Here is a 25209-nt window from a genome sequence, read left to right on the forward strand (position 1 = left end):
AGACCACCTGGTGCCAGTGCTGTGCGTGGTGTTCAGTGTGCTGTGGATCTTCTGTATCGTGGTATGTGTGTGGTGGACCCGTAAGAGGAAGAAAGAGCGTGAGAGAGAGTCTGCAGCAGAGGACAGCACCGTCAACAACCAGCTGGAGCCACTGAGGGTCAGCCTGCCACAGCACAAAGACAACCGAGGCAAAGACATTCAGCACGAATGTAAGAAACTCATGAGCCCTCCAGACCGAACGTGTGACGGGGCTGAGGGAGACGAGGAGGAGGACGGTGAGGAGGAGGAGCTGAGGAGGGGAGGGATGGAGCTAGACAAGTTCTCCACCCAAAAGTGCTCCTTGGCAGGAGTGCAGGACAAAGTGATGGACAAAGGGGGAGTGATCTGTACGACGCGTAGTGCCCCTGTCAAACCCCCCCACCGGACAGCGTACAGCCCCAAAGACAACCGGTGTAAAAACCTCAACGCTGCCAACGTCAGTGAAGACGTCAAAGACCATTATGTATGAGCACAGCCTAGAGGTGGGACCTCTCAAACTAAAGACAATGTCTCCATCTAATAGAAAAACACAAGCACCAATAGTGAAGATTTCAGACACGTTTTACATTTAATTTTACATTCTTTGTCTGCAACATGGAGGCTTCTTATCTACTAAAAGCATTGCAAATGAACATTTCAGCAACAAAAAGAGACCTGAATTTCAGTTTAAATCACACTGTTGAAAATAGGAAAAAGGACACCTTTTTTTCTTTTCTTTTTTTTGTTTACAAACTGTCGCTCCCTTTAAAGGAGAGCTCTTCTTTTCACAGCATGTCACTGAGCAGTTTGTGTATTATGTGACTTTGGCGTGAGCACTGCCATTGGAGGACTATGGAGAGCCATTGAATGGCAGCTGTTGTTGTACTACTACATTACTACTAGTGCATTTAGTCCATATCTGCCTTAACCCGCACTGTGGGCCTTTTCTTTGTTCTCTTGGTATAATAATGTCATTTGTATAAGTAAAACGTTACATATATATATAAGACCCTTTGAAAGCTATAAGCAGTATATAACACCTGACGTCAGCATTAGTTTATAAACATAAACATATTTTCCATGACATGTCAATGCTTCTAAAGATTTTCTGTACAGTATATCCCTTTAACATGCATTTTACTCTACCACTTCCTGCAAGCCTAGATGCTTTATTATTTGCTTGGTAGAAAGTGCCTTCAGCCTTTTATTATTTCATCTCATTCAAAACATTTATCCAGAACTTAATTAATATAAAGGGAAAATATGTCCTTTCACAGCTCTTCATATCACCATAAAGGTATTTCTTTGAACAATGTATATATGTAAATATAAAAATGGCTGTGTATATTTGAATTTAGTAACTTAAGTGACCCTTTTTATTATAGTTATTCGAAAGAATAAGATTGTTTTGTTTGTTTTTTATGATGTCATTCCGTTTTATTAGTGTCCGTTGACACAGGGCTGGTTTTATACAGATATATGGACAATATCAAGGGTCCCACTTACAGAAACAAATTAGCATTGACAGAAACAAATTATTCTAAGTGCTTGTTTGTTTTGCTTTATGATTTTATTTTGTTCCAACACTTAAAATTGTGAGTAAGCAGAGCTGTTAGTTCTAGTTCTAGGCTTGTCCTCGTCTGTTGCTTTAGTAGGAGCTATCTGTTGGGAGTTTCCCGAATGAATGCTGGCTCACCATGTCCCATTCACTATGCTACTGTATGTGAACATTAGAATGTCCTATTATATTGCAGGGGTGTACCAGTGCATGGAGGGGTTAGGTTGATCTGATACAGAAACAGTGCTAGCAGGCTTTCATCAACGTGATTTAGGTCGGAATCAGGAGTAACTACAATTCAATTCAAGGCCATTATCAGATCAATCCTATGGTTTAATTGTTGTCTGGGATGGAGCCTGATGATTACACTGCTGCTTTTTAGCAGCACTCAGTTACCAAGCCCTGCAGTGGTGCATTGGATTCCTGCTTTCAATACTGGTCTAATGAAGGGAACAAGTTTTATTGTTGTTGTTGATGTTGTGGTTGTTGTCCAGTGTTTGTTTTATATCCTGTTTCTGCACTAAGACAGGAAGATAACCCATTGAGCATTACCTCAGCGGTGGTAGTGAAAAGGATTTTTGTTGTTCTTTACAGTTTAATATTGTTATTCTCTGACAAGAACTGTCTTTCAAATGTTTTGATGATAAAGAAAATTCAAATCATTATCCAGTCATCATAATCCCACTAGCCCCAGAGCATGGGCTGAATGTGCAGAACATTGTAATTATTTTGTACAAAAGAGCAGTTGCATCTTGGTTTGTTAGTGGAATTTGTGTTTGTTCTTAGAACAATCCATTTATTTATTAAAGTATTTTATACCAATATCTTTGTTTTGTCCTCTTTATAGCATTGGAATTTGACCTTACGTTTCAGTTTTCCCACTCATTACCATTAACCGTAGCTCTGGAAATCAAATCAAATATGTTGAATTTGATTTGATGTGTTTACACTTTATAGATGGAGCTGAATCTGCTGTTCCTATAAGATGAATCTTTCTCTAGCTGATTGGTTGTCTATCTACAGACAGACACCAATTCAGAACCACTAATAAGGTAAGTCCCTTGCATGCATACATTTGCCCTTATAGGCCAAGTGCAATCAAAAACTAGATTTTCCTGTGTTTTACAGTGGCAAGAACAAGTATGTAAACCCTTTGGAAATACCTGGATTTCTGCATAAATTTGTCATAACATTTGGTCTGATCTTCATCTAGGTCACAACAATAGACAAACAGTGTTCTTAATAACACGCAAACAATTATACGTTTTCATGTCTTTATTGAACACACCGTGTAAACATTCACAGTGCAAGGTGGAAAAAGTATGTGAACCCTTGAATTTAATAACTGGTTGACCTGGTTGGCAGCAATAACCTCAACCAAACATTTTCTGTAGTTGTGGATCAGACCTGCACAACGGTCAGGAGGAATTTTGTACCATTCCTCTTTACAAAACTGTCTCAGTTGAGCAATATTCTGGGGATGTCTGGTGTGAACTTCTCTCTTGAGGTCATGCCACGCCACAGCATCTCAATCGGGTTGAGGTCAGGACTCCAGAAGGTGTATTTTCTTGTGTTGAAGCCATTCTGTTGTTGATTTACTTTTGTGTTTTGGGTCGGTGTCCTCTTGCAGCACCCAACTTCTGTTGAGCTTCAATTGGCAGACAAATAGCCTAACATTCTCCTGCACATTTTTCCATCAATGATAACAAGCTGTCCAGGCCCTGAGGCAGCAAAGCAGCCTCAAACCATGATGCTCCCGCTACCATACTTTACAGTTGGGATGAGGTTTATGACGTTGGTGTGCTGTGCCTTTTTTCCTCCACACATAGTGTTGTGTGTTCCTTCCAAACAACTCAACTGCAGTTTCATCTGTCCACAGAATATTTTGCCAGTAGCGCTGTGGAACATCCAGGTGCACTTTTGCAAACTTCAGACGTGTAGCAATGTGTTTTTTGGACAGCAGTGGCTTCTTCCGTGGTGTCCTCCCATGAACACCATTCTTGTTTAGTGTTTTACGTATCGTAGACTCGTCAACAGAGATGTTAGCATGTTCCAGAGATTTCTGTAAGTCTTTAGCTGACACTAGGATTCTTCTTAACCTCATTGAGCATTTTGCACTGTGCTCTTGCATTCATTTTTGCAGGACGGCCACTCCTAGGGAGAGTAGCAATAGTGCTGAACTTTTATAGACAATTTATAGACAATTTGTCTTACCGTAGATTGATAAACATCAAGGCTTTTAGAGATGCTTTTGTAACCCTTTCCAGCTTTATGCAAGTCAACAATTCCTAATCTTAGGTCTTCTGAGATCTCTTTTGTTCGAGGCATGGTTCACATAAGGTAATGCTTCTTGTGAATACAAACTCACATTTTGTGAGTGTTTTCTTAAAGAGCAAGGCAGCTCTAACCAACATCTCCAATCTTGTCTCATTGATTGGACTCCAGGTTAGCTGACTCCTGACTCCAATTAGCTTTTGGAGAAGTCATTAAACCTAGAGGTTCACATAAACTCAGCAAAAAAAGAAACGTCCCTTTTTCAGGACCCTGTCTTTCAAAGATAATTTGTAAAAAATCAAATAACTTCACAGATCTTCATTATAAAGTGTTTAAACATTGTTTCCCATGCTTGTTCAATGAACCATAAACAATTAATGAACATGCACCTGTGGAACAGTCGTTAAGACACTAACAGCTTACAGACGGTAGGCAATTAAGGTCACAGTTATGGAAACTTAGGACACTAAAGAGGCCTTTCTAATGACTCTGAAAAACACCAAAAGAAATATGCCCAGGGTCCCAGCTCATCTGAGTGAATGTGCCTTAGGCATGCTGCAAGGAGGCATGAGGACTGCAGATGTGGCCAGGGAAATAAATTGCAATGTCCGTACTGTGAGATGGCTAAGACAGCGCTACAGGGAGACGGGACGGACAGCTGATCGTCCTCGCAGTGGCAGACCACGTATAACAACACCTGCACAGGATCGGTACATCCGAACATCACACCTGCGGGACAGGTACAGGATGGTAACAACAACTGCCAGAGTTACACCATGGAATTTCCAATCCCTCCATCAGTGCTCAGACTGTTCGCAATAGGCTGAGAGAGGCTGGACTGAGGGCTTGTAGGCCTGTTGTAAGACAGGTCCTCACCAGACATCACCGGCAACAACGTCGCCTACGGGCACAAACCCATCATCGCTGGACCAGACAGGACTGGCAAAAAGTGCTCTTCACTGACGAGTCACGGTTTTGTCTCACCAGGGGTGATGGTCGGATTAGCGTTTATTGTCGAAGGAATGAGTGTTACACCGAGGCCTGTACTCAGGAGCGGGATCGATTTGGAGGTGGAGGGTCTGTCATGGTCTGGGCGGTGTGTCACAGCATCATCGGACTGAGCTTGTTGTCATTGCAGGCAATCTCAGAGCTGCATGTTACAGGGAAAACATCCTCCTCCCTCATGTGGTACCCTTCCTGCAGGCTCATCCTGACATATCCCTCCAGCATGACAATGCCACCAGCCATACTGCTCATTCTGTGTGTGATTTCCTGCAAGACAGGAATGTCAGTGTTCTGCCATGGCCAGCGAAGAGCCCAGATCTCAGTCCCATTGAGCACGTCTGTGACCTGTTGGATCGGAGGGTGAGGGCTAGGGCCATTCCCCCCAGAAATGTCCGGGAACTTGCAGGTGCCTTGGTGGAAGAGTGGGGTAACATCTCACAGCAAGAACTGGCAAATCTGGTACAGTCCATGAGGAGGAGATGCACTGCAGTACTTAATGCAGCTGGTGGCCCACCAGATACTGACTGTTACTTTTGATTTTGACCCCCCCCCCTTTGTTCAGGGACACATTATTCAATTTCTGTTAGTCACATGAGTGTGTGGAACTTGTTCATTTTATGTCTCAGTTGTTGAATCTTATGTTCATACAAATATTTACACATGTTAAGTTTGCTGAAAATAAACGCAGTTTACTTTTTCCAACCTACTAATGTTGAAATTATGTATTTAATATAGACAAGAAAAATACAATAATTTGTGTGTTATTAGTTTAAGCACACTATGTTTGTCTCTTGTGACTTACATGATGATAAGATCAAATTTGATGACCAATTTATGCAGAATTGCAGGTAATTCCAAAGGGTTCACATACTTTTTCTTGCCACTGTAGATACATTTTCACACTATGAGGTTGGAATAATACTGTGAAATTGTGAAAATTATGACTATGCTCTTTTAGTGTAAGCTGTTTGAAAAGACCGCCTGAAGTTTCAGCCTGTTTTAGTGGGATGGAGTTTTGGCATTCCATGGTGACAACACCATGCCGTAAATTAGTTGATAGGCCAATAAGCAAGAGTTCCAAACCTCACACCAGCTAACTCCCAGACAGTTCTAGCAAATTCTTGCTTGAGAAATTTCCCTTTGGTAGGAAGCTATTTGAGTTTATTTTTAAAAATTTTGATTTTAAAAAATCACAGTAAAGTACTTAATTACTTTACATTAAAGTACCTAAAAATGATTTGATATTGAGATAAAAACGTCTGCATTGGATCTTAAATGTAGTGATTTGCATTAGAATCATCCACTATATGATGGCAGTAATGTAGCTGCATAGACTCTGTAACGCTCCATGGTTTGAAATGTCTGGAATCCAGGATCAGATATCAGTTAAGTCACGTGTGTACAGTACAGGATCACTGACCTACTTGGTAGTACAATAAAAGAGAGAGCGAGGAGAGGGGGGAGGAGAGGAGGAGCCCATGGCACCCAGTACATCTCACTGTACAGTATGTGTTCCTACCATTCAGTATGTGCTATGTAAGCCAACATCAGATTCCACGAGTCACTGGCTACAGTCAAAGTGTCTGTCTAAGACAGGTTAGCCACCTCCACTCCACATATATCTAGTATCACACTGTTTTAGCTGTGATTACAACAATGCTGTCTGTTACTAGGAGCAGGGTGTGATACTACATATACTGAACAAAAATAAAAATGCAACAATTTTATTATGCCCTAATGTAATAAATTGATTTGGCCCTAATGTATGGATTTCACATGACTGGGAATACAGATATGCATCTGTTGGTCACAGACACCTTAAAAAAGGTAAGGGTGTGGATCAGAAAACCAGTCAGTATCTGGTGTGACCACCATTTGCCTCATGCAGCGCGACACGTCTCCTTCACATAGAGTTGATCAGGCTGTTGATCGTGACCTGTGGAATGTTGTCCCACTTCTATTCAATGGCTGTGTGACGAATTGGTGGGAACTGGAATATGCTGTTGTACACGTCGATCCAAAGCATCCCAAACAATCTCAATGGGTGACATGTTTGGGGAGAATGCAGGCCATGGAAGAACTGGGACATTTTCAGCTTCCAGGAATTGTGTACAGATCCTTGTGACATGGGGCCGTGCATTATAATGCTGAAACATGAGGTGATGGCGGCAGATGAATGGCACGACAATAGGCCTCAGGATCTTGTCACGGTATCTCTGTGCATTCAAATTGCCATCGATAAAATGCAATTGTGTTCGTTGTCCGTAGCTTATGCCTGCCCATCCCATAACCCCACCGCCTCCATGGGGCACTCTGTTCACAACGTTGACATCAGCAAACTGCTCGCCCACACAACGCCGTACATGCTGTCTGCCATCTGACCGGTACAGTTGAAACATGGGTTTCATCCATGAAGAGTACATTTCTCCAGTGGCCATCGAAGGTGAGCATTTGCCCACTGAAGTCATTTGCGACGCCAAACTTCTGTCAGGTCAATACCCTGGTGAGGATGACGAACACGCAGATGAGCTTCCCTGGGATGGTTTCTGACAGTTTGTGCAGATATTCTTCAGTTGTGCAAACCCACAGTGTTATCAGCGGTCCGGTTGGCTTGTCTCAGACGACCCCGCAGGTGAAGAAGCCAGATGTGGAGATCCTGGGCTGGTGTGGTTACAATTGGTCTGCGGTTGTGAGGCCGGATGGACGTACTGCCAAATTCTCTAAAATGACGCTGTGTTTACCTAAAATGGTAGAGAAATTAACATTTAATCTGCTGGGGAGGAAGATGCATCTGGTGGAAAATGGATAGCCCATTCCAGGATCTCATTCCAGGGGTATCCACATGAGGTAAACACAGTAGTGGTGATGGTGGTGGGTCAGTGGACCAGGGTTGTGTCCAAAATGGCATCCTCGTCCCTATGAATAGGGTACCATTTCATACACAAACCCCGGTCAGTAATAGAATGATCCAGGGTAATGCAGTGTCCACATCAGGTAAATACATGACACTGGGTCAGTAATAGACTAACCCAGGGTAGCGTAGTGAGGGCTATCGCAGTGCCAGGGCATCCCATACAGCACCGGAGTACCCAAGGTATTCCCTGACCTGCTGGTGCTTTTAACCACAATGACCCAGATACACAGGCCTGAACCCACCCAGGCCTTAAGGAATTTACCCGCCGATACTCCTCATAGAAATCACTTAATGAACAGATAAGTACATTTTTATTGAAGGGATTTCTCAATGGCGTCACCAGATTCAGAATCAAGTAGCATAGAGTAATAATGGTATGAATTCTAAGTGGAGGGAGTGTCCTGGATAGCGTGTGTGGAGAGAGAGAAATATTTAAGTCCCGAGGATAGTGGGAAAGGGAAAGAGGCTGGGTTCAATGAGATTCCTCCTCGTCTCAGAGGTGCTGCCACACCTTGGTCTGTGCTGGCGGCAGGCCCACAACTCCTCCCGTGATGGCCCAGAGAGGGTTAGAGCTGAATCCACATGTTCAAACAGAGATGAAAGGCGTTGTTAGGATGGTGTCAATGCCAATACAACCGCCTGCCAAGTAAGCCTTACTTAGTGCAATCCCAGATGTTCCTGACACTGAATATTCTCCTGTGAAATGCAGAGAGGGGGCTTCTGCCCGACCCTTCACATCAAAGTCTGGGGAGGAGGACTAAAACAATGAGCATTTACAGTCCTCCTGCAGCTCCAGGCTGTTCATGCTGAGAAAAAAATGTATATGTGATTTAGTACAATAAGAGGGTAGGGTCGTACATAGGAATAGCTGACGTTGATTCCTATTTCCTGTGAGTATGCATTTTTAGGCAGAAGGAAAAGTAACGTGAGCCAAGACATTCTTTACAGTAAGGCGACCCCCGTATCCCCTTCCTAATAACTTCATTATCTATGTCAGGGGATGTCCGTCAGTCAGTCCCCCCTCCTATTACAAAAACATCTGTATTAACAACACAACATCTGCCTTATGGAGCAGTCAGTCGCTCCTGTCTAACAAAGCCCAGTCAGAGCAGTGCTAGGTTTGAGAGTTTCTGCATTGGAAAACATGCAGCTCTCACTGACTACTGTAAGTCATCAACTTTTTAAGTTTACTTATGTAGGTATAAACAGTTTGAAAGTTCAATCAAAAAAGTAAAACCTTTACAAAGCCATATCAGGTAAAAATCCACCTGGTTTTGGTTCAGCAGATAGTAACAAGAGCTCAGCACCTTATAAAATCATAATCTATTTATTTATGACACAGCCTGCCTCTCTTACATGCACATTATCCCCAAGGCTACATAATTACAGACAAGCCCAAACCAATAGACCAGGGATGTGCAACAGCAGCCCTTCTGAACTCATCATGATGAGCTGCAGTGGGTCCTGGGTCTGCATACCCATATCCATACCCACACATGCAGCCAGCCCTAGCCTTTTGGCGGCCCCCTACGTTAAAAGCAAAACATTCTAGCGGCCCACATCTTGACAGTGAAGTCAAAAAAAAAGTTTAAACAGTTTTAAAGCAAGTGTGATGCAATTCTACACATTTTGCCATGGGGTTGAGAGAAGATTTAGCAATTGTATAACTCATTTCATGCAATTCTACAAATTTTGCTATGGGGTTGAGAGAAACATTTGCAGAGTTCCTCTGCCCAGTGTCTGTGTTCTTTTGCCTATCTTAATCTTTTCTTTTTATTGGCTGAAATGGCTTTTTCTTTGCAACTCTGCCTAGAAGGTCAGCATCCCGGAGTCGCCTCTTCACTGTTGACGTTGAGACTGGTGTTTTGCAGGTACTATTTACTGAAGCTGCCAGTTGAGGACTTGTGAGGCGTCTGTTTCTCAAACTAGACACTAATGTACTTGTCCTCTTGCTCAGTTGTGCACCGGGGCCTCCCACCCCTCTTTCTATTCTGGTTAGAGCTAGTTTGCGCTGTTCTGTGAAGGGAGTAGTACACAGCGTTGTATGAGATCTTCAGTTTCTTGGCAAGCTCTCACATGGAATAGCCTTCATTTCTCAGAACAACAATAGACTGACGAGTTTCAGAAGAAAGTCCTTTGTTTCTGGCCATTTTGAGCCTGTAATCGAACTCACAAATGCTGATGCTCCAGATACTCAACTAGTCTAAAGAAGGCCAGTTTTATTGCTTCTTTAATCATCATGACAGTTTTCAGCTGTGTTAACATAATTGCAAAAGGGTTTTCTAATGATCAATTAGCCTTTTAAAATGATCAACTTGGATTAGCTAACACAATGTGCCATTGGAACACAGGAGTGATGGTTGCTGATAATGGGCCTCTGTACGCCTATGTAGATATTCCATAAAATTCAGCCATTTCCAGCAACAATAGTCATTTACAACATTAACAATGTCTACACTGTCTTTCTGATCAATTTGATGTTATTTTAATGGCCAATTTTTTTGCATATATATATATATATATATATATACAGTATATATATACAGTGGGGAGAACAAGTATTTGATACCCTGTCGATTTTGCAGGTTTTCCTACTTACAAAGCATGTAGAGGTCTGTAATTTTTTATCATAGGTACACTTCAACTGTGAGAGACAGAATCTAAAACAAAAATCCAGAAAATCACATTGTATGATTTTTAAGTAATTCATTTGCATTTTGTTTTAGATTCCGTCTCTCACAGTTGAAGTGTACCTATGATAAAAATTACTTTGTAAGTAGGAAAACCTGCAAAATCGGCAGTGTATCAAATGCTTGTTCTCCCCACTGTATATATATAATTCCAAAAATGGATGTAGCAACTATAGACTGCCCCTTTAAGTCTATCAAAAGTGTGCGAGTTCGAACATGTGTCCATTAGGCCTATGGATTGTTTTTTTTATCAGCATGAATTAGATTGAGCAATAAAAGCCCCACTTTTTTTTCCATAGGCTGGGATCCGCACTATGCAGCTGTTGCAAGAGTGCATTTTTCACTGGCTGTCCACTGGTTTCAAAGACAATGATTGATAGGCAGCTTAAACTTTTTGAATTCAACCATTATTGGGTTCAAATACACATTTAGATTTGTGAAGAGCCATCCACAACAACCACAATCCGTAAGGCGCAAATAGCTCAATGAGAGAGCAGCAGTGTGATTCACATCATTGCGCTATGTACATATCAATAATATGTGATATCCGTACAGCCGTAGACTACACCACTGCTATCATCCTTACCTCCAAGCATTTGTTTATAATCTTTGGATGCCGACTGTAGCCTACAAAAGCCTATTCCTGCTCTTATCTCGCAATCCATCAAACCCATTTGGTGTGTCATCGTAGTAGTCTCTGACTCATCGTAGTAGTCTCTGAAGTAATCATCTAGTTTTTCAAAAGTATCTGTAATCTGATTACAATATTTTTGCTGGTAACGTAAGGAATTACAGTTACCGTTTTTTTGCAATCCCTTAATCCTCAACCTCTGGAAACAGGAGACAAAGGGCTGTGAGATAGAGGTATGAAAAGTGGGATGTATACAGAGAGCCGATAAAACGAGGGTAAAGTTTACGGGACTCCACACGGAGGTTCAGATCCCGAGTGGACAGCCATATCCTCTGCCCGAGATGATAGCAGGGAGCAGGGGTCCGGTGGCGGTCCGCCTTTCGCCGATACCTGGAGGTGGTCTTGAGAAGAGCGGACCGGGCTCTGTTCCAGATACGGTGACAGAGGCGGACAAACATCTGGGCCGAGGGTATGCTGACCTCTTCCTCTTGTTCAGGGAAGTGCGGGGGCTGATATCCCATGGAACACTCGAAAGGCGAGAGACCAGTGGCTGAGCAGGGAACGGTTTTGCTGGCGAATTCCACCCACACGAGTTGCTGGCAAAATTCCACCCACACGAGTTGCTGGCTCCAGGTGGTGGGGTTGGCGGGGACGAGACAATGAGGAGCCGTCTCCTGGTCCTGATTGGCTTGCTCCAACTAGCCGTTGGACTGGGGGTAAAACCCGGAGGACAGGCTAGCCAACGACCCAATGAGGGTGCAGAACGCCTTCCAGAACCGTGACGAGAACTGATGACCGCAATCGGAGACCATATCCACCGGAAGTCCATGGATCCGGAAGACGTGATGCACCATGAGCTGGGCCATCTCCTTGACTGAGGGTAACTTAGGAAGGGGAATGAAATGGGCGGCCTTGGAAAACTTATCTACCACCGTAAGGATAGTGGTATTGCCATCTGATGGAAGGAGACCAGTGACGAAGTCCAGGGATATATGGGACCTGGGTCGGTGAGAAACAGGGAGTGGTTGAAGGAGGCCAGCCGGAGCTTGCCGCGGGGTCTTATTCTGGTTCAACATGTCATGGAGCACATCGCTAACCAGGGCCTGGAACACTGCGGGAGCATTGGTCAGTCCAAATGGCATAACAAGGTACTCGTAGTGCCCTCTAGCCGTGTTAAAAGCTGTTTTCCATTTGTCTCCTTCCCGTATCCGAACCAGATGGTAGGCGTTCTGAAGGTCCAACTTTGAGAAGATTGTCGCCCCCTGGAGAGGCTCGAAAGCAGAGGAGATGAGTGGTAGAGAGAAACTCCTTTAACCGTGATGTCATTAAGGCCCCGGTAGTCAATACACGGGCGCAGGGTTTTGCGCCGGCGTGGGAGGCAGAAGGACAAATACTCCCTGCAGCAAGAGAGTCCTCAATGTACTTTCCATGGTCTTGGTCTCCGGACCTAACAGGGAATAAATCCGCCCCAGAGGCGGTGTAGTTCCCGGGAGAAGTTCGATAGCGCAGTCGTGTGGTTGATGCGGAGGAAGAGATGTAGCGCGGGCCTTGTTGAAAACCTCCCAGAGATCCTGGTTCTCCGTGAGAATGGCGGAGAGATGCGAGGCTTCTCCCAAGCCTACAGGAAGACATGCCGGGGCAGGCTGCGCCGACTTCAGACAATACACGTGGCAGAATGGGTTCCAACCCATGATAGAACCAGTAGCCCAGTCAATCAGAGTATTGTGCCTCTGGAGTCATGAAAACCCCAAAACCACGGGTGCATGAGGGGATGAGCAGGAACTGCATAGACGCACTGTGATTACCTGACACTCTCAGGTTAATGGGAAACATATTGTGGGTGACTCTGCCAAAAGAGCGCCCATCCAGTGCTCTGACGTCCATGGGAATAGAGACGGGTTGTGTGGGGATTCCCACCTCCGACACCAGGGTAGCTCCAACACCAGGGTAGCGTCCATGACGCAGTTGCAGTAGCTTACGAGCAGCCTCTCAATCCGGACAACAGAGAATCTAACACCTTTCTAACCTCCGCCACAGACTCCTCCAGCCTGAGGCATACGGTGGATTGTTGCTCCCACACCGCCGTAGCCCAGGCGAGAGCCCTTCCAGACATCAGCGTTATCAAGTACGCTGTCCTGGAGCGATCTAGGGAAAACGAAGAGGGCTGCAGCTCAAAGGTGAGAAAACACTGGGAGAGAAACGCCCAGAAGGATCCTGGATCTCCAGCGTAACGCTCCAGAGGAGGTAAGATGGGTTCTCGGGAAGCCGGGGTAGATTGGGGAGAAGCTCCGCTGGTAGTGGGTTAACTGACAGTCTGGGTGGTTACTGTTGTGGCTTGCTACTTAATAGATAACCTGCGGAGCTGCTCCAGCAACGGAAGGGAAAGCGTGATCATGGCATTCCGCCAAGGTCTGGAGTCTTTCCATAAGATCTTGAAGTACTTCCTCGTGTCTACCAATGGTGATTCCTTGGACGACGACAGTTATGCGTAGCTGGTCCGAGTCTGCTGGTTCAGTCGGTGCCAGTTCGTACTATCACGACTCAGGATATGACCCAGATGCAGACACCATCGCCTGGATGGTTCAGTTCTCAGATAATGTATTATAACATGGGGGGACAGGCAAAGGGCAGGTCGAGGACAGGCAGAGGTTCGTAACCAGGTCAGCGTCCGACAGGTAAAGGATGGCAGGCAGGCTCAGGGCAGGCCGAGGTCGGTAATCCAAAACAGTGTCAATAAGGGACAGAATGGCAGGCGGGCTCAGGGTCAGGGCAGGCAGAATGGTCAGAACCGGGAGGACGAGAAAACATAAACTAGAGATACTGGAAAATGGGAAAACACGCTGGTAAGACTTGACAAGACAAGACGAACTGGCAACAGACCAACAGATATAAGTACATAGGGGATAATGGGGGAAAATGGGAGACACCTGGTGGGGGGTGGAGACAAGCACAAGACAGGTGAAACAGATCAGGGTGTGACAGATGTGATGCAAAGTGATACAAGAGTATGCACATTCATTTTGTAAATTATATACGTAGATGTTTTACAGTGTTTTGTCAGTACAATGGTAGAATACATTTATCCGTTAGAATTTTAGTAAACATTAGGGTAACACTATTGTATGCATTCGCTAAAAAGCCCAGCAATGTGTGATGGCCCTTAAACTGCTCTAGTCCAGACATCATAGCAAGCTTCTAGTTCAGTGGATGCTGCAGACAGACACCGGGTCGCACGAACGTGTTGACTTTCTGATCTCTCTCTCTCTCTCTCTCTCTCTCTCTCTCTCTCTCTCTCTCTCTCTCTCTTTCCCCCTCCCTCCTCTCTCTTCGTCATGCCCTTGGGCTGTGGGGGTGTTTTTTGGAGTCTGAGTGTTTGGTGTGAAAGCTCTATCCTAACTAATTTCTTGATTCTTTTCTTTACATGTTATTTTCTATGGGAGGGTTAATGCAATATTTGTTTTGCGTATCCAAAGTTTTTTTTTCAAAGTTAGGGTGGAAGAGGACAGAGTAACTTTCCTGGGGTTGGAAGGTGTAGTGTGCGCAATGGCTTCTCAGCCTAGCGCGGAGGAGACGCTGTCTATACAGCATGGATTCAGGTGTGTTCCTGAGAACGGAGTTAAGGTGGAGGAGGTTCTGCTCGCGGTCGGTGAACATAGAGCTGAGTTATACATTCTGCTCTAGAATGAAACAAAGCTGTGGTTGTGTTCATGAAAGGCTAATTTGGTCGGTAGGCTAATTGCTAGCGGAAATATTTGTAAGGGATGTGTTGGTGTCAATTTCACCTCTCTCTACCCCTTCAACAAGAGTTGTAGTGGCAAATTTGCCTCCGTTTATCACGGATGATCAAATTAGGAAAGAGCTGAGTCTTTTGGTAAGTTTCTAGCGGTTTCGTGTACTGTCAGCAGGGTTTCAGGCAGATGCCGTTAAACACGTTGTTTCGTTCCGGAGGCAAGTGTTTATGTTTCTGAACAACAACGAGCAACAGCTAAATGTGCATTTTAAAGTGAGGCATGGGAGGGCTCTATGCAGGTTTTGCCAGCACAGATAGTCTACGGTGTTTTGAATGTGGGATTGGGGCACAAGAGCTTTGCGTGCCCACATAAGCCGTAGACAAGGTGAGATACAAGCGCAAATGGGGGAAATCGAGGTCAAAATGCAGGGGGGAGATGCAGACAGCAGAGGCTGGGCCTAGTCAGTCTAGAGATGTGGGTGTAGATGAGGCTGAGGCTAGAGATGGTAGGAGTAGTGGAGGCTGGTCTAATCAGGCTAGAGATGGTGGAAGAAGCAGAGGCTGGGTCTAGTCAGGCTAGAGATGGTGGGGAAGCACAGGCTGGGTCTAGTCAGGCTAGAGATGGTGGGTAGCTGAGGCTGGCCTAGTTATGCTATGAGGGTGGTGTAGAGGGTGCTGGTCTAGGCAGGCTATGGATGGTGGTATAGCAGAGGCTGAGTCTAGTCAAGCTTATGGATGGTGGGGTAGCTGAGGCTGGCCCAAGTCATGCTATGGAGGGTGGTGTAGATGATTGGGGCGAGTCATGCTATGGAGGGTGGTGCAGATGATGCTGGCGAGTCATGCTATGGAGGGTGGTGTAGATGATACTGGGTCTAGTCAGGTTATTCTAGTGGATGAGGAGGTATAGTGGGGAAGTGTAAGAGATTAGGGGGGAGGGGGAGGGTGTCAAGAGGAAAAGGAAAAAGGGTGTGGACAAAGGCACCATGAAATGTTGCCTGTTGCTGTGGGTGAGGCCTAACCAGAGAGAAAGGGCAGGTGTCAGGGTGGAGATAGAGAAGAGGAGGAAAGTGAGTCTGAGGAAGAGGATGAGGAGTTATTTTTTTCAGACTCCTCTCAATTGCCCGGAGCTGACAGCCAGTCAACACAAGGGTCTAAGTACACGTTGGAGAGAACTGACAAGGTTCCTGAATGAGACTAAGGGAAAAAAGTTAATCTTGGGCTTTTTTTCCTGATTCTAGAAAGTTTGTAAGATCAGTACAACATGCTATGAGAAATGAGGGGCATGTGTCCTCTCACCAAGAAACGGTTTAGGTTGAGGAAGTGGGTCACAACAGTGCGTAAAGGTTTACCTTCAGACACTGTTTAAATGTTAATTTCTTACTGACACTGGGGCTTTTTGAGCTTTCCTATTGGTCTATTTCTCTGCTGGCTTTTCTCCCACTTCTTATGGAGACTCTTGGGTAGGCTCGCTAATATAAATGGTGCCAGAGATGCGGGAAAGAGGAGTGTGTTGGGTGAATATGTAAAAAAAGAAAGTAAGGTGCTGTTTCTGCAGAGACGCATAGTGATGTGGTGAATGAAGTTGATTGGGGGCTCTGGTGGAAAGGGGCAAGTGTGTTGAGCCATGGGACAAATTTAGTGCAGGGTGTGCAGTCCTTTTTGCACCGGGTCTGCTGTAAAATTTGCTCTCAAAGGAGGTGTGTAGGGGCAGGTTGCTTGTTGTTAAAGCAGAGATTAACAACATGGTTTTGTCTTTATAAATGTGTATGCGCCTAACACAGGGAAGAAAGAGGGTTCTATTTGGGAGTCTTAGACAGGAACTCTCACAAGTAGCGCCTGAGGAGACGCTGGTGATCGAGGTGACTGGAACTGTACAATGGATTTTACAAAAGACAGAAATGGGGAAGAGCCTCATTCAGTGTCAGTGGAGTGTTAAGGACATCTTTAATCAGTTTGACCTAGTGGATGTTTGGAAACTATCCAAACACAAGACAGTATACGTGGTGAAGGTTTTTGGGGCTAGGGTGAGTGCAGCTCGACTTGATCGTTTTTACATGTCAGGAATCAGAGCAATAGCTGCTGGGTGCTACCATTCTCCCAGTGGGTTTTCGGATCACACATAACCATGGCTCGGCTGTCTATTTACCAGGGCCCGGCAGGCATCTTATTGGAAGTTCAATGTAAAGCTCTGTCATGCCACTTTTTGCTCAGGTTTCCAGACTTTTTGGGAAAGATGGGCAGCGAAGAAGGAGTATGAGTCTCTGAGTCAATGGTGGGATGTGGGGAAAGTGCAAATTCGGCTTTTCTGTCAACAGTACACAGCTCTCTCATCCTCAGAGGCTAGGAGAGTATTGGGGGAACTAGACGGTTATTAGTGAGATGGAGGTAGAGATGGTGGGGCAAGGCAATGTAGGCCTCCAGGCTAACTAGCCGAATTACGTAGGACCTGGGTTAGTTTTTTCCAGGTTAAAGCAAAGGGAGCACTTGTAAGAGCTAGTTCTCCATGCTCAAGGAGATGGATGCTCCCAGCTCCTTCTTCTTTGGTTTGGAAAGACAGAGCAGTGAAGCCAAGGGTATGCATTGTCTACGCTGTCTGATGGGCGGGTGACCTCTGTGTGGGGGAGATGCGGGAGCGACTGTGGAGTTTTATACTGAAATTGTATAGGGCAGAAATGTGTTGATCCTATGTGTGCCAGGTCTTGTTCGCAGGACTCCCTAAGCTCTCTCGGCACAGAGGATGAAATGGACATTCCTCTGTGTCACATGAACTGGCAGAGGCCGTAACCCAGATGTCCCGGTCGTGCACCCGGGGTCGATGGACTTCCATGGAGTTTACAAAAAATTCTGGGGAACTATTGGACAGGATTTATTTTGCGTGTTGCGTGAATGCGTCGAGGTAGGAGAAGTTTGCCGATGAGCTGCCGTCGGGCGGCACTGACTCTCCTCCAAAAAAGGGACTTGTGTGAACTTAAGAACTGGAGGCCTGTGGCATTACTCTGTGCGGACTATAAGATATTTGCCAAGTCCTCTCTAACAGACTGAAGTCCCTCTGGACTCTATAATCACAAGAACCAGACATATTGTGTACCGGACGCTCAATCACGGACAACTTTTCTTGATTAGGACATGTTGGACTTGTCGAGAGTTCTAATGTGAACTTTGGACTGGTCTCTTTAGATCAAGAGAAGGCTTTTGATAGAGTGGATCATGAGTAATCTGTTTAATGTGATGTCTGTGTTGGGTTTTGGGAAGAGCTTTGTGAACTGTGTGAAGCTGTTGTATGCTGGGCGTCATGTATGGTTAAGGTGGGGGGCGCTCAGTAGCCTGTCTGGTGAGACGGGCATTAGACAAGGATGCCCTCTATCTGGCGCCTGTACACACTACCATTGAGCCTTTTTCTAGGACTCGCTACGCAGGAGACTGCGGGAGTGTGCTGGACAGCATGGAGGTGGTGACAGGAATAGCAGTCTCAGCATATACAGATGATGTTTCTGTGATGGCAGGGATGGGCAAAGATATGCAGGAGCTAGAGACCAGTCTGAAGGTGTACGAGGGAGCTCATCAGCTAAGGTAAACTGGGGAAAAGAGCAAAGCTCTGTTATGTGGGGCATGGGGGGATAGGGCTCCTCCTCTGCTTCCGGGGGGTTTGCAGTGGGGTTTGTGAAGGCTTAAAGTGTTGGGGGTGTAAACTGGGCTCGGAAGGTGGGTCAGCAAGAACTGGGAGGGGCTGTCACAGGCATGTGGTTCAAGACTGTCCAGGTGGAGGTGGCCACTTGTCCCCAAGTGTCATATAGAGGGAGGTGCTGATAATCAACAACCTGGTGGCATCTTCCTTGTGGCATAAACTGGCTGTCCCTCAACCCCCCGCCGGCCTGCTTGCAGACCTGCAACGCAAGCTGGTGGATTCTTTTGGTCGGGCCATCACTGGCTGAAGGCAGCAGTGTTGTACATGACCGTCCACGAAGGAGGACAGGGCCTGGTGGAACTGGAGACGCAGGATGGCTGCTTTCCCGGCTAAAGGCGGTGCAGAGACTGCTGTACCAATACTGAATGTGTGGCTGGAGGGAACCAGCATGCGCGGCTGCTGAGGAGAGCTGGCGGATTAGGGTTGGACCGGCCAGCTGTTCCTCATGAAGCTGGAGAGGCTGAGTACAGCAGGTCTCTCAGAGTTTTATCTCTGCGGTTGCTGAGGGCCTGGCAGCTGCTAAGCGCCCACACGAGAAGGGGTTGAGCCTGGGCAGTGGGTGTGGGAGGAGCCTATTTTCCACAACCCAGCATCCCTTTGAGCATCGGTTCAGTCGCCCACCCTGCAGAGGCAACTGATGGCAGGGGGTTTACAAAGGCTAGGGTGACCTGAGACTGCTGGGAGAGGGAGGGTGGAAAACCCCGGAGGTCTTGGCGCACAAACAGGCAAAACGTCTCTTAGATCTGTTGGAGAGATTCCTGGAGAGGTACAGGAGGCACTGTCTGAGCAGGTAAGGGGGGTGTTTGAGAGGCCAAAGGGAGAGGGGCCACCAATGTTTCCGCCACTGCAGGTGACGGCAGAGACTGAGACTGGCAAGGGGTCTGGAGACTTGTTAGATTTTAACACTCGAGCCTGGGGGAATTTGAGGGGTGGGGAGGTACAAGCTCCCTACAACCTCTGCGTTAAGGTTAGGAACATTAGAAGTCCTAACAGGGAGTGAAGGCACATCAGTGGCAGGGGTATGTGGGGGGAGAGTATGGTGGGCTTTAGAATGGAGGGCTCTACAAACCCCAGTACCAAAGAGGTCAGGGGACCTCCAGTGGAGGGCTTCTTCATGGAGCCACTGGCCACTAACAAGCTGGTTGCACGTGTTGATTCCGGGAATTGGGCAGGGGTGTCCTTTCTGTCAAATGAATGAAACTGTGATTCATGTGTTTTCTGTGTGAACCAGGTTAATGCCATTAAATGTCTCTGTTGGAATGTTCTGTGTGAGAGGTTGGGGGGTGGTTTTTGCTGTTGGGATGTTTATAATGGGATTACAGGTTATTCGGAGTAAGGAGAAAGAAATGTGTTTTTGTTGAATTTTCTGTTTGCTCAGGCAAAATTAGCTATTTGGCTAACAAGGAGAAACAGGGTCAAAGGTGGGGGGGATAACAGACCCTTTACTATTGTTTAATGGGATGGGGTCTCTTGCGCGCTTAGGGTTGAGTTTGAGTCCTATAAAACTGATCAATAATGTGTGGGAGATGTTTGAGGAGATATGGTGTGTTGGGGGGGCTGTCTGTATTGGCTGGGGAAGATGTTTTGGATATACGGTTGTATAGGAGAGGGTATTGTTTTTTTGTGTATGGTGAAGTTGGTTTGTATCATGTGGTAGATGGAAAGGTGAGTATGGTACATGTATGCAGTACAGGATATATTTTTGTGTTTTTTATTTTTAGGGGGGGGGTGAGTGTTAAATGAAATGAGAATGTTTCAATAAAGAAAGACCAAAAAGTCAAAGTCTCTCTCTCTCTCTCTCTCTCTCTCTCTCTCTCTCTCTCTCTCTCTCTCTCTCTCTCTCTCTCTCGTCCTCTCATCTCCCGTCCTTTTTCTCTCTCTCTCTCTCTCTCTCTCTCTCGTCTCTCTCTCCTCTCTCTCCATCTTGAAAGACTCTCTCTCTCTCTCTCCTCTCTCTCTCTCTCTCTCTCTCTCTCTCTCTCTCTCTCTCTCTCTCTTCTCTCTTCTCTCTCTCTCTCTCTCTCTCTCTCTCCTCTTCTCTCTTCTCTCTCTCTTCTCTCTCTCTCCTCTCTCTCTCTCTCTCTCTCTCTCTCTCTCCTCTCTCTCTCTCTCATCTCTCTCTCTCTCTCCTCTCTCTCTCTCTCTCTCTCTCTCTCTCTCTCTCTCTCTCTCTCTCTTCTCTCTTCTCTCTCTCTCTCTCTCTCTCTCTGGCTCTCTCTCTCTCTCTCCGATCTTCTTCACGTCCCTCTCTCCGCTCCAGCTCTGCTTCCTCTTTCTCTCTCCTCTTTCTCATTCTCTTTCCTCTCTCTCTCTCTCTCTCTGTCAATCTCTCTCTTGCTCGTCACACACACAGAGACTGAACAGCCTTACGTCATGCCATTTGCACTCACGGTGGCCGAGTGGACAGAGCCTGAGGGGTTGGCCCAGGACATGGTGACCGTGGTGCGATCACCGGATTGACTGAGCTCTGTGTCAACAGTTGGCCGGAGGTGCAACAATAAGGCTTAATGCGTGATTAAGTCCCAAATCGCCTGTCATAATGGGACAGCATGTCAAGCGTGAGAGTGGTGTGGCTCTTTCACAAAACCCTGTCAGTGTCAAAACCTGCACTGTGCTCTGCTGCTCATTCTGTGTCTGTCTCTCTGGGCTTCTCTCTTTGTCTCACTAGTCTGTCTCCCTCTGATTCAAAACATTACTTTCACTCTGCAGTAAAAGTATGAAATCCATATTGCTGCTGTCAGAGTACTGAGGTGCATTTTTGTACATGTGGTTACAGAATAAATTAATTGAAATCAAAACCTACAACCACAGGCAGCAGCTAAAATGTGAAAATGTACCCTGATACAAATCATACATTTTTTTCAGAGTCATTCATTAGAATCCACCCACATGTTGAGCCACTGTGATATTTAAATGCATTTAAAAAAATAGTATAAAGGAGTGGGCCTTCTTAGAAGGAACAATGTATTCTGATTATTACATCAAACACAGTATATGGCTACTGCGGTATCAGGACATGACATTATTGGTTTGATCACAGTAGCAGTCTAGCTCCAGACAGGTTCATGTATAAACACGGATCAACCTGACACATGAACATGACCAGCATTAAAGAGGTTTCCTTTGATGTCCGAAACAAGAAAGAACCTGTGTTTTTCCACCGTGTGAAACCAAATAACTAATTTGGGAGTCAACTTTCTGCTGACGTCTGACTCTTAGGCCTTTGAACCAAACACCTCTTTCTCTCTCCATAGGCCTTTCTCCAATATTCCCCAGCTTGGCACTGGATTGCTAACTTCCTCTGAAAGGGTGGACCTTCTCTTCGGAATGGCAAGCTGAGACAAAGGAAACATGTTAAGTGACTCCTGTGAACTCACCCCTGCATAGAGTGGAGTAGGCTACAGAGGAACACTTTGAGACAGGTCACGGCCCTCTTCACCCTTCCCCTTCATGTCACCTCTCTCTCAGACAGCATCATGCCTTTAAGGAGGAGACATGTCATCATAGCCAGTGGCATACCACAGTTTCGCAGCCCATCAGATGACTGGCCTGTGATTATGTTCTGGTGTCAGTTAGTTCAATGATTAACACAGAGCTGCAGCCATAATGTGATGGATCATCTGGTCTGTTCAATGTTTAACCAGCCATCTAACCTGAAGAACTTCACAGAGGTTACTGAAGGAATTTGCAGAGGATCTAGCTCCAGTGGTCACTCACTAACATCTGCCCTTTTCCTAAGGTCCCCATTCCTGGAGAGAAAAGGGATTGGTGACCAATCTCTATAACATCCTGTCTGGGCAAAGTCAGGAAAGGCTCATTGTCAAGAAGCACATAACATTTGCTCTTGAAGAATGCAAAAAACAGTATGCATACTTGCCTAAACACAACACAACAAATGCGCTGGTCATAGCCTAACACACCTGGCTTATAGAAACAGACTCAAAGAAACCCACAATGATCCAGATTCTGTTGGCAGACGTGTTGACCATGTTTAACTCCTCCAGCATCTGGCCAGTCTGTGTCTGTGTCCAAGGCTATTAACCTGGCTTCACAACTCCACAACAGGGGGAACACAGAGGGTGACTACAAATGGAATGTACAGCTCATGGACAGCGGTAACATCTGGGGTCCCACAGGGTGGGGTCATCTTGTCTCTTCCTGCTCCACAAGTCCACTCAGAGAGTCATCTTTGGTGGTGGTGGTAGAGGTGGTGATGGTGGTGGTAGAGGTGGTGAGGTGAGGGTAGGTAGGAGGGGGTGTGGGGCGTGTCGTTAGAGGTGTTGGTGGTGGCTGGTGGTGTAGTGGGGTGGGGTATGAGAGGTTGCGTGATGGTGGTGGTGGTGTTGAGGTGTGATGTGGTGGTGGTGGTAGTAGGAGGTGGGGGGGGGTGGGGTGATAGACGGTGGTGATGGTGGTTGGATGTGGTGGTGGTGTGGGTGTGGTTAGAGGTGGTGGATGTCATGTTAGTAAGGTGGTCGAGGGGGTGGTGGTCAGTGGTCGGTAAGAGGTGGTGCGTGGTGGTAGAGGTTGGTGATGATGGTGAGGTGGGTGGGGTGGTGTGGGTGGTGGTGGTGGGGGTAGAGTGGTGGGGGTGGTGGGTGAATTGATAGAGGTGGTATGGTAGAGGTGTGAGGTAGAGGATAGGTGGTGGTGGTGGTGGTGGTAGAGTGATGGGGTGGTGATGGTAGAGTGGTGATAGTGTCGAGTAGATGGTGGTGTGAGTGGTGGTGGTGGGGTGGGGTGTGGTAGACAGGTGGTGGGGTGTTGGTGATGGTAGAGGTGGTGAATGTTAGAGGTGGTGAAAGGTAGTGGTGGTGGTAGAGGTGGTGGGTGGTGTGGGTGTGGGTGGTGGTACGAAGGTGGTGGGGTGGTGGTGGATGTAGAGGTGGTGATGGTAGAGGTGGTTGAAGGTGGTGGTGGTGGTGGTAGAGGTTGGGGGTGGGTGGTGATAAAGGTGGTGGTGGTGGTGGTGGTGGTGGTGGTGGGTCAGTGGACCAGGGTTGAGTCCCTATGAAAAGAATGATCCAGGGTAATGCAGTGTCCACATCAGGTAAATACATGGCACTGGGTCAGTAATAGACTAACCCAGGGTAGCGTAGTGAGGGCTATCGCAGTGCCAGAGCATCCCATACAGCACCGGAGTACCCAAGGTATTCCCTGACCTGCTGCTGCTGCTTTTAACCACAATGACCCAGATACACAGGCCTGAACCCACCCAGGCCTTAATGACTTTACCTGACAATACTTTTTGTAGAAGTCACTCTCTACACAATTATTTTTGCCCAGATCATTTGCACAGATCACAGTCAGGAAAGACAGCAGGCTGAACTGCCTGAAATTCTACACATTATGCCATGGGGCAGAGAGAAACGTGCAGTTTTATAGCTAATCTACACATTTTGCCTTGAGGATGAAAGAAAATGTTGCTGTTTTTATAAAGCTAATTTCCAGGGGGCCCCCAGCTTGTGGGCACCCCCGCATTGCGAGGGCTGTGGGTGTGTGTGGTACGCCACTGACCATAGCTCCACACCCTGTGCTCTAGTCGAACTCCTAGGCCTACTGGCTAGACAGAACAGGCTAGTGAGTTGGACACTATTCAAAGGCAGCCCCACTCTAAAGATATTCACCTATGAAGATGATGTGTCTGTCTGTTTGGGGAAAGTTTGAATCCCAGCTGTTCCACAAGTTCAGCAGCAGAATGACAGGCTGGACATCCTTCTACAGCCATGGGCTCCAGGCCAGCTACAGCCTCACTCCCTGTCTCCCCCTTAACCATCTGCAGACAGGGTTAGCTTCAGCATTATTAATTTACCACGTTTTCCCTGCATGTGCTGTACTTTTTTGTCATTTGAGTCATAATGCCATATCCAGGCCAGAACATTTAGAGAAATCATAAAGTGACAGTCGCAAGGAGAAACAGGTTTACCTCAGAATTCTTCCCCCCATATTCAAATATTAGGGATGAAAGCTTTAAGAGGAGCCAGACACACCAGGACAAAGTACATATTATCCTCTGGTGTAGGAGTTAAACATCTTGTACAATGTTACAGGTCAGTAGAGTTTGTGGTGATCCTAATCTCAAACCTTGTGGGCGTTTGGCCAGGTACCCTTGTCCTCAGTCCTTTCCCTATCCCCCATTCCTCCTGTTGTTGATCAGCTCCAGTCAGAGTGTTCCATGCTGGGCTTTAGCTGACAGCATCCAAGACCGTGGAGCCTCACCAGGTCTCCCAGCCAGCTCCTCCTCCTCCACCTCCCCTTACTTGAGATCCTGCAGGCAGCCCTGGACAGACAGGTTAGATGGGGCTATACTCCACTCACTCCTGACCCAGGAATTTCCAGCACATGGTTCGGATTCAGACCCAGGCTCCTGACACATGGATGGTGTGATTGGTAACAGGCTCACTCATCACTCCAATAGAAACTCAGACAGAGAGGGATGCTTCCAAAATCTGCTTGGCTTGTGCTGATATTATCAGAAAAACAAACCTTAAGAAAGTCACAGCTGAGCTCTGCAGTCTGTTGTGATGCACAGACCTTTGACCTGAAAGGGAATCTGAGACTCCACAGACAACCCCAGCTCACAGATTCCCCTTCATGTTCCTGCAGTGGTTGGCCCTAGCAGCTGAGTGAATACATATTAAAAACACTGTGACCTGGGTATGGTAACAGGAGTGTGTTGGTGTTGATGCCGGGGACATTGTGTG

The 25209-nt window shown here is 46.4% G+C and overlaps 1 protein-coding gene across 4 annotated transcripts in view; it reads left to right on the top strand.

The window, feature by feature from the left end:
- The window catches only part of LOC111968647 (protein jagged-2), a 31693-nt gene extending 29295 nt beyond the window's left edge, over positions 1-2398 (top strand). For all 4 annotated transcript variants that reach the window (XM_023994404.1, XM_023994403.2, XM_023994405.2 and 1 more), the window contains one exon: positions 3-2398. In XM_023994404.1, coding sequence (XP_023850172.1) covers positions 3-508 — 506 coding nt within the window. In that variant the 3' untranslated portion in view covers positions 509-2398. The remainder of the gene's footprint in view (positions 1-2) is intronic.
- The last annotated feature ends 22811 nt before the right edge of the window (positions 2399-25209 follow it).

Source organism: Salvelinus sp. IW2-2015, linkage group LG9, assembly GCF_002910315.2.
Source record: "Salvelinus sp. IW2-2015 linkage group LG9, ASM291031v2, whole genome shotgun sequence".
NCBI classification, from domain to species: domain Eukaryota; kingdom Metazoa; phylum Chordata; class Actinopteri; order Salmoniformes; family Salmonidae; genus Salvelinus; species Salvelinus sp. IW2-2015.